At 43.2% G+C, this 10,224-nt stretch overlaps 1 protein-coding gene across 1 annotated transcript; it reads right to left on the bottom strand.

Moving 5' to 3' along the window:
- Positions 1-8,056: 8,056 nt before the first annotated feature.
- On the bottom strand, positions 8,057-9,808 carry LOC123407953. Its single transcript, XM_045101199.1, has 3 exons — positions 9,406-9,808; positions 9,089-9,309; positions 8,057-8,650 (listed from the first exon to the last, which is right to left on the bottom strand). The coding sequence occupies exons 1-3, from the start codon at positions 9,806-9,808 to the stop codon at positions 8,057-8,059; spliced, it is 1,218 nt and encodes a 405-aa protein (XP_044957134.1).
- Between the last annotated feature and the right edge of the window lie 416 nt (positions 9,809-10,224).

Here is a 10,224-nt window from a genome sequence, read left to right as displayed (position 1 = left end):
CCAAGGTCTTTAGTCCCAGGTCATGGCTCGAACCGGGGCTAAAGACCAGCTTTAGTCCTCGGGGGTCTTTAGTCCCGGGTCGTGGCTCGGTCCGGGACTAAAGGTGGTCTTTAGTCCCGGTTCGAGCCACGACCCGGGACCAAAGCTCCGCCTATATAGGCGGTAGGTGGAAATTTGTGATGTCCAAATCGCGGTTTCCATCTTCTTCCTCCTCTCGCGCCGACGCGGACGAACCCTCGACGTCGACTCTTTCCCGACACATTCGTCGTCTCCGCGCTCCTTCCACGCCGCCGGCTCCCTCGCCGCCGTTGTCGTCGTCGTCGTCGCCGTTTCCCTCGCCGTCGCCGCCACCCCCCTCCCCTCCTGCGGTAAGCCCCCTTCCCCTCTCCCGCTCCGGTAAGCCGGTCGCCGCCCTCCCCATCCCGCTCCGGTAAGCCCACCCCCTCCAGGCGCCGCTACCCCCTCCCCTCCCGCTCTAGGCACCCCAAGGCTGCTGCCATTTAGATTTTAGGGTCATCGATTCAAGCTAGAACAAATTGAAATAATGGAAATTGAGATGCATATGTTAATAAGAAAATCAAGATATATATGTTTATTGAAGATCTTTTGATGGACTAACTAGAAAGAAGGAAAAAAAATCCTATTTGTAAATTTCATGTAAGTAGGCACATTAGGTTTGAATTAGACAACCAATGGTTTCGAACAACTTATTTAAACTTTGGAGAGGAAAAAGGGCACATACATATTTCACCAACCTACAAATATCATCCTTTTGTTGGTGTTAATATAATGCATAAAACAGTAGTGAGTTTCTCACTTTTGCTTGCTAAATTGTGCTAAGTTTTGCCGGAATGTCCGAGTGGCCTAGCTAGCTATGTTTATATATATATAGATGTTCAATTCTTTCGATATATATAATGTCAGAATTGTTGTTTACACACATTTACCACATTAAAACAGTAAATGTCTGACGATGAATATCGGGAGTGTGAATATTGCGGCGACTGTCGGGGTATCTGCGACACGCCTCACCTGCGAGACGGTAGGTTCTTCAGCATGAAGCTTGACGAGAATAGAGATATGTTCCTCCCTTGCCATGCAAGAAGATATGTGTCCGAGAGGCTCGGTTTCGAAGACCACGAGAGAATTGAGATGAGGAGCGCTAACTTGAGGACTATACATGGTCACATATTTGTTATCAAAGTATTTAATTCAGTTTTTCAAACAGAATTTGGGTGCCCAAACCGAGAAGATCTTTGCAAGGCATATGGATTTGAGGAGGGTATGAAAATAACCTCCGATCTTCGTCCTGAAGATAATATGCTAGACAACATCGACATTTGGGTGGTTGTCAATGATATGTTTCCTGTTTTACCTCCATGTGATGTTTCTCAACCATATTTATCAAGTAATTTGCATTTATATTTAGAAATAGTTGGTGTTCATCCATATACTAAATTTGTTAAATTATAATTTACAGCTTATTTTGTTTCTTCGAGTGAATTACGGAAATTAATTGACACGACACACTACACATATGGATCATATCTAACTTGGGAGGATAAGGATGTTCTTCTCCACTTTCTTGTTGCTGGTGTTCTGGTTTCTAGGAATACCTTTCCGTATAATTTTGGAATTGGCCACTAGTGCATAGGTTGAAGCCGGATGACATTCGACGAAATATCTTGGTAAGAGTTTCCTAATTAAGTACGCTCTACTATTGCATAAATAATGTTGATTACATTGTTAACTAGGTTATTATTATGTTCTTCAACATCAACTGCCACATGATGTAGCGCCTCTGTTGATGCACCCAGAAGGCCAAATGAAAATTAGAAGCCCGCTGAGGGCTGAGTTCGATGCTCCATACTCGAGTAACCTCAAATCAAGATAAAAAAGGCTCCAAATTGAAGCATGGAGAGAAAAAAGAAGGTTCGCAAGCCACAAGTTGGAGACCGTTGGATCTCTGTGCTTGATCATGGAGACATAGGTGTTATTTTATTTTATGACATTATACCTAAGAGCGAGGACTAGGTCTTATGAGAGACAAGTTATTCTGGTTTATATTATTACTTGACATGATCGATTAGGATGCATGCATGAGATGACTATGTATTATGATGTTTCTTTGTTTTATTTTATGTGTATCATATGATAACTTGGTATATGATTAAGATGATAATGAGATGTTAGATGATCGACTAGAATACTATTGCCATTCAACGGAAATGATATGAAATGATATAGTGTAAAAAAGATGCATATATGTGCACGTAACTCGTGCCTACATTTTGTAAATATGTTCGACAAAGCACGACGGATGAGATGATGTAATATATTCGTGACGATGTGCAATATATATGTAACAAATAAATGGGAAAATAGGGGCAGCAAAATAGCCCATTCAATTTAGTGCAAAACCTTAAACCCAAAAATTGCTTAAAAAAAGCGATGAAATAGCCCTGGTTCGTAATACGAACCGGGACTAATAGCCCTCCCCATCGCTCTCAGCCCCGTCACGTGAAAGGCCATTAGCCCCGGTTCGGGACCGAACCGGGGCCAGCATTAGTCCCGGTTGAGAACTGAGACTAATGGCCCAACCGAACCAGGACTAAAGATCCTTTTTCTACTAGTGGTAGTTGTTCTGCAGCGGCAGGCTACAGAGTATCTGATATATTTATCTACTCCTCCATTCCAAAATTCTTATCTTAAAATTCTCTAAATATGAATGTATCTAATCATGTTTTAGTATTTAGATACATTCATTTCTAGGCAAACCTAAGACACGAATTATAGGACGGAAGAATACATAGCAAATGACCTGGTCGGCTGGAGATATGCTTGCTATTATCAAGGCCGAATGGGCCAACACTTTATTCAAAGGGGGTAAAGGTAAGGGGGATATGCTATAAAATCTTAGCTGTCGCACTTGCGATAAAATTGCCCATTTAATAGATCCACTATGCACTACTGAATCTATAAGACCCGGTTTGAAGAATCATCTAAAGTTCCTGCATATTTCGTGAACTTTCTAGAAGGTTACTGAACCAATATTCATTTTTCTGTTGTGTTTCTTATTTAATAATTTTGGGTTATTTTTTTTTAGATTCCTTTTTATTCTTATTTTAAAACATTGTTTTGTAATCACAAAAAATGTTGGAAAATTGGAAAAAAAATCATAGTTTTTTGGAATTTACAAAAGTGTTCATATTTTAATAATATGTTCAAAAATTGAAACATGAATACATTTCAAAATTGTATCAAGAATTTCAAATTAGGTTTCTTTTTCTGAAATTCATTCATACATTTTAAAAATGTTTGGAAATAAAAAAAAACCATGTTCTAAAAAATGTTTCTATTTTTTTAGTAAAAATGATCACAATTAGAAGAATGTTAGAAATCTAAAATAGTGCTAACTTTTTGTGAAAATTTGTTCTAGATTTAAAATTGTTCAAAAATTTCAGAAAGTTTTTATGTTTTCAGAAAACATTTGTTATTATAAATAATGTACACAAACTTGAAATATGTTCACTTCTTTCACAATTTGTTGAAAAATTGACCGAGCTACTTGACCCTATGTGCTGTGGACAACTACATAGTACATTGAATCATCACAGGCCCCGACCTACGGTAGCCGTTCTGTAGCGGCACGCTATAGAGTATCTGATCTACATCGCCAATGGCCGGACTGGCTACGGATATGCTTGCTTGTTTCGGCCTCAGGAAGTCTAATAAACGACCGGGCTGTGCCGGCAGTTTCTACTTACCAACGGGCGAGGGTGGGGGAGCTGCTATTGTCAAGGCCGAATGGGACAACACCTTATTCAAAGGGGGTAAACTTAGGTCGATATGCTGAAAACTCCTATATGTCGCACTTTTTGACAGATTTGCCACTATTTCACACAGGTAGCGAACTATCGAACTAAATTGGGCTGGCCCATTTAATATATCCATTATGCACTATTGATTCTACTCGAGAAACTTCTGTAAAGTTTCTGCATGTTTCGCGAACGTTCGAGAAGGTTACTGAACGGGTTTTCATTTTTCTGTTGTGTCTCTTATTTAATACTTTTTTGGTTATTTTGTATTTTTTTCTAATTCTTTTGTATTTCTATTTTTTTAAATTATTGTGTATTGACAAAATTATTGGAAAATTTGGAAAAATCGCTGTTTTTTGGATTTGAAAACGTGTTATTGGATTTCAAAAATGTCAGCGTTTCCAAATCTGTTAAGAATTTCAGAATATGTTCCTTTTTCCAAAGTTTGTTCATATACTTCAAAAACGTTCGGAAATTGAAAAGAAATCATGTTCCCGAAAATGTTGATACTTTTAAAAAAATGATCCCAATTAAAACAATGTTAGAAATCTGAAATAATGTTCAGTTTTTGAAAGTTGTTCTAAATTTCACATTGTACAAAATTTTCAAAAAGTGTTCATGTTTCCGAAAAACATTTATTTTTCTAAAGAATGTTCACAAACTTGAAATATGTTCACTTGTTTCAAAATTTGCTGACAAATTGACCGTGCTACAGGACCCTATCTACAGTGAACAGCTACATGACCCTATGTACAGTGAATCGTTACAGACCCCAGCCTATGGTGGCCGATCTGCAGCAGCAGGTCGATGCCCGACGGAGCTGCAGATAAAAATATGCTTGTTTCGGGCTTTCGGCCTCAGGAGGTCCATCCAACGGACCGGCTGGGCCACCAGTTTCTGCATGCAAACAAAGCAATATGTATGTCTGGGCTGCGAACTCAATCACTATAGACACCCGAAAAACCTGATTCAGTGACATGCCCATCTTCATCTTCAAAATTTCCAAATTGTCATTACTTTCGGCACGAACCGAAGTATTCCCTTTAAATTCATGCGAAATTCATATATATCTTCTATTCTTTCTGCTGGGTGTTTCCTGTGAAATACCACCAGTAAAAAGTTTAACTATACACTATAGCACAACATATCCAATATCAGGCTCCCGGCAAAAAAATAAAATCCAACATTAGACTGTATATACCAACATTCTTGCTAAGACTGAGACTTAGATGCTATATCCGTGAGATTTTACATTAAGATCCGTTTTTTTTTTAATTATTTATTTTTCTCTCTTGCATGTTATCTATATCTATACTACTAATAAACAAGCAAACAAGAATTTCACAACGCGCACCCCGTAAAACGCCCCACAACACACACGAACTAATCAGCACCTCACGACTGGGTGGACTTAGCAATTAGCATTGGCTGACCATACTCCACCGCAGAGGAGAATACCAAACTCCATCCGCATCCTGCACTTGTCTTCCGTGATTAGCGCCCACATCCTCTTAACCTCCGTCGCCACCAGCACCATATCCTACCTGCACGCCGACCTCGCCGAAGTGCACCAAAACGTCACACCATCATCGTCGCCATTGCCGACGGGGCAGGATGATGCTGGTGGCCAAGGAGTTCGGGGCGCTGTCGCCGCCGGGCGCGGTGGTGGAGGCGGCGCAGCGGAGGTGGGCCCCGCCGTCCACGGCGAGAGTTTCGCCGAGGGGCGGGTCGCCTGTCGCGGTGGGGCACCTGTGGCTGCGGACGCGGGGAGGGGGGACATGCCCGGGAGTGCGAGCCAACACGGGAGCCACGAGAGCGACATGGACCCGGCCATGCTCGTCGGCGACTTCCTCGAGAGCGGCGGCGGCGGGGACTCGCGCGGCAACAGCGACGGCGAGCCCGGTGGCCTCCACGACCTCGCCCACCTCGCCGACAAGATCTCGGTACGAACCTCGCGCCTCCATCCCGTTCCCCGTCTCCTCTCCTCTGCCCTCCTCTGCTCTGTTTGTGTTGATTTTGCGTTTTGGCTTTGGGGCCAAGGTTTGGTTTCCCCCAAAATTATGCTCAATTGATTAACCATGCAGGTTGGTTAGGTGGCTGGATGCAACTCCATGAAACTGCCCAATTATTAGCGCTTCCCAATCCCCATGTAAGTTGTAACTGGACAAATCATGTATGACACCATGCTTGTGCCCTTATTCCTGAAGTATTTGCAGCTGTATTCTTTGGTCGTTCATGGCTCAATCAAGTGAGTCTATTCTCTCTTTTTTGACAGCAATTTAAACCTGTCAATAGGAGGAAATATGGCCATGATCCTTTCATTTTTATTTGGTTTGAGGAGAAATGAGTAGTCAGTTTTCATACTAAATTTGTTTTCTGTTCTACACATAGATGCAGGTGCGACAATTAGCTGCACCAACTATTGTTCCTTTTCTTTTGCAGTTCGGATGTGCGTCCATACGTGTTAAACAATTAAATAGATTTAATCTGCAGTCTAACAATACTTTTGTTAATAGTTGCCAACTAAAAGATGATCTACTTGTGTCAAAAGTGAGGATGCAGATATCATGAGTTCATATTGTACAATATTATTTTTTGTAAGCAATATTTTCTTTTTTCTTATTATTTGATATTTTCATATTGATAATAGCTCCTGAATTGATGTTTGATTACCTCTCCCCCTTGGAGAACCATCAAATTTTCATGTATGAACAATAACCATGTGCTTTTATTTTTAGGCATAAGGACTCTAAAATGGATGAAGGGGGAGCTAAAGTTCAATAGCGTACAACAGGCATGTTGTGTATAGAGTTTGCAAGGAACCGTGTTCATTTCTTCCACTTAAATATCTTAGCTAGCACAACTATTTCATATCACAATACTTAATGGAATCACTTTTCTTAGCACTTCCATGATTTTCATTATGTGAATTCAATTACTATGATGCCAGGTAACTTGACTATTCGGTATCTGTATTTGACATCTGCATCGAATAATTTTATTTCTAAAGTATAGTTTGAAGTTTAATTACACATAGGATGGGTCACTCCGGTTACCATGGAAACTCAAGTATTTTGGGTTTGCAGTTTGCGATCTTTTTCCCCTATAGCGTCGTGATATACCTCAGTTGTCATCTAAATATAGTAACTGCTATGGTCATTACTAAGGACTAGATTGATATGTATTCAGAAATGTATCATTTTATATTTCTATCATTTTGTGCAATTGCTTTCTCAGTTTAATTGTAGCTCTAAATACTCATGTGAATGTAGATAAGTTTGGCCTCAAACAAGATAGAATCGCAGTATGAAGAGTTTAAAGTGAGACATGAAAATTAGGACTACTAACCATAAAGAGGAAGATTGGCAAGGAGATTAGAAGTCCATGCATCAAACCCAACCAGATATAGACATCCTCAAAAGGCTGAGGTAAGTACTTGTACTCTGAATAGACTTGGATAAAAATGAACCGTTTGTTTAATTGATATTATGTTTTTCTAATGGTTGGTCCAGAAAACAGGATTATTAATAATGGGGAGAAGCACGGGTTCGTACCGCCGTTGAGGATGCGGAAGTCTCAGTTCCACTATGCACTGACACGGGTACCGAGTGCATCCGCAACAGACGGGGACATGAGAGTCGTGCCGTAGCCGGCGAGGATGTGGGTGCCGTTGCCATTTCCGTCGCTCTATAGAACTAACACTTTTTATATTGCATACTTTACATGTTTCAGATTACACATTTTATAATTTTTAGAACTGAAAGTTAGATTCCGATTGTTATCTTCACATTAATTCAATATGTTGTCCACTTTAGATCTGTTCTTTCACATTCCCACATTTTTCTTTCACCTTAACCCAAGAGAACTTCCTGAAATCTTTACCATAGTTTTGTGATTTCTAAATGGGTTTGATTTCTTTTTGGTCTGATTGAACCTCACATAACATAGTAAAATGATGAGTAATGGGGTTTGTATTAAACATGACCTTTCGAGAGGCATAGATCATCATGCTATAGTATTCTATTATTTTTTAAATTTCTAGAATATGAATTCAGAATCCAATACTCATATTAAATTTAATGGGCTGCTTTGATCAAGACGTGCGTTGCACGGACATGTTTACTAGTGTCAAGTAAAAACTTGGTTAAATTTCAGTCGACTGAGACCTGGCCACACCCATATATCAACATTGCCCACTACAAAATACCCATGGAATAAGATTAACTTGAGTATATAGACTACTCATGGCGGAAACAGGACCAAGCGACGGTAATCTGCATACTACAAGACCCAAAGTTAATCTCCATGACGCTTACACATTGTCTCTTTGCTTCGAAAACTGCCTCAGCTTTCTCGATGAAACCCCGTTCCTCATCAACCGAACATGCCACCACGGAAACCTTGAGCATCCCCTCGATGTAGACGGAGATGACGCGGCGCTGGAGCTTGACCACACCTTCAGAGTCGACGGGCAAAGCTCTACCGTCTCTGGTATTGAGCAGCTCCACTTCCAGGCCATAATCGCTGCTCATGCCTGCAGTGAACGCGCCTCGGAGACCATCCGGCCATGACCCGTGGGTGATTTTGATGCGGACCGTGGCCTCCACGGAGCGATTAATGTGACTGGATTCAAGTTCAAGTGTGCTGAGCCTGCTAGGGTAAATGCCTGCGAGACATAATCCGGTCCCGTAACTCAGGACTAGATCGCTCAAATCTCCGTCCTCGGATCTAGTTCTACTCGCGCCCTTCACCTTGAGCGAGACCTCGATGTATGAAAGGTCCCTCGACACGGCAATGGCGCGACTAGGGCCCGTCAATGCTAGGTATGGATCCTGCATGGGAATGGCAATTGTCCATGTAAATATTAAGAACATCTTCAACCGCAGAGAAAAAAAAGCTGCTGATTGGTACTCCCTCTATACCGAAATACTTGTAGTTTTAGTAGGCTAAGTTTAGCCTACTAAAACTATAAATACTCCGTGAGGTGTGCTGAAGTAAAAGTGAGGAGCAAAAGTGATATTCTGTACAGAGGAAGTAAAACCTTAAAATTTTGGGTTTGGCGCCAAAAAGAGCAGACCTAGCTAAAACAAAAATGCTACATCTACGGCCTCATTACAGAGATTTTACGGACCTTTCGACCAACTAAACTTGCGCCCCCCCTGATTTTCGGTGGGTGGGACCCTCCCTCCCCCTTTTATCCAATCACAGATTGCTACCTCAAATTTATCCTGTAATAGGCCTGTAAGAGTCCGTAAACGTAGCGTACTAACCTCTTGAGTGATTATTTGGCAATCACCCCTCCGGCGGTGGAAAAGAATGTTGCGCTTGTGATCCAAGACATCTCGTGCCGCGATGATGCCATACACTTGCAGCGGCCATTGCAGGCAATCGTCGACCGCTGCGATCTTCACCGACGTGATCTGCAAGGTATCCATGGCCTTGGGCCTATCATGGGGAGCAGGGTGCGTGTACCGCATGGCGGGGATCGATGCTACATGGATTTCATCAGATGTTGTGTATCAAGTTAGTACGAGCAATTAACTGGTCAAATATATGTATGCAGCTTGAGCGTAGATATACATCTTACTGGTTTGATGGAAGGTGACGCCGGGGCGGGCGACGAGTTGGTTCCAGTAGCGTCGGAACCGGGCGGCGAAGAGCTCCTCCTCGCACTGCGCCCACTCCGCCGCTGCGTCCACCTGCCGACACACCTCGCGGTAGGCTTCTCTTGCCTTCTCGGCTTCCTCCGCCTTCACGCTGGCTATGACGGCGGCTTCTTCGGCTTTCGCCATGGCCATGCCGACGGCTTGCATGGACTCCTCGGCCTTGGCCGCGGCCGTCGTGGTGGCCTCCTTGGCCTCCGCTTCGGCTTGCCGGGACTCCTTATCCGCTGTGACCATGGCATCGTAGGCGTTCTTCCTGTCTTTCTTCATGGCTTCCGCGGCCGCGGCCCTGGCGGCCTTCGCCTTGCGCCTCCTCGCCGTCGCCATGGACGCTGCTTATTAGCTAGCTGTCTCGTTCCCTGGGAGAACGCCGCCCGTGTACATATAGATGGTGGTGGCTGTAGTCTGATTCCGGCTCAGTTACGAATCCGAGGAGGGGAGTCCACTTCCAGTCCTCCGACCTTCGCCTTGCGCCTCCCAGCTAGAGGAGGAAGGTGGAAACAAAGTCACCCCATCGCCGTCTAGAGAGATGGCGTCGGCGATCCGCTCCGCCGCGGTGCTCCGTCAGCGTCTTCCGCGCCTCCTGTCCTCCTCCGTCACCAGATATTTTCCGCGAGCGCTCGAGGAGGAGCAGCGCTTCCTCGTCCGGAGCGCCGGCGGTGGGGGATGCTCGACTTTTCAGCTGCAGCTCCGCCGCCGCCAGGAAGTCCTACACGGATCCATGTACACTCAACCCCGGGCAG

This window comes from Hordeum vulgare, chromosome 7H, assembly GCF_904849725.1.
Source record: "Hordeum vulgare subsp. vulgare chromosome 7H, MorexV3_pseudomolecules_assembly, whole genome shotgun sequence".
NCBI classification, from domain to species: Eukaryota; Viridiplantae; Streptophyta; class Magnoliopsida; order Poales; family Poaceae; genus Hordeum; species Hordeum vulgare.
This window is presented reverse-complemented; position numbering and strand designations above follow the sequence as displayed.

Bases quoted from the DNA above. Each gene is read 5' to 3' on its own strand.
- LOC123407953 (XM_045101199.1), bottom strand. From the start codon at position 9,808: ATGGCGACGGCGAGGAGGCGCAAGGCGAAGGCCGCCAGGGCCGCGGCC. The intron at 9,310-9,405 runs GTAAGATGTATA...AAATCCATGTAG, and splicing joins CGTCACCTTCCATCAAACCA to CATCGATCCCCGCCATGCGG. The intron at 8,651-9,088 runs GTTAGTACGCTA...ATTCCCATGCAG, and splicing joins GCCAAATAATCACTCAAGAG to GATCCATACCTAGCATTGAC.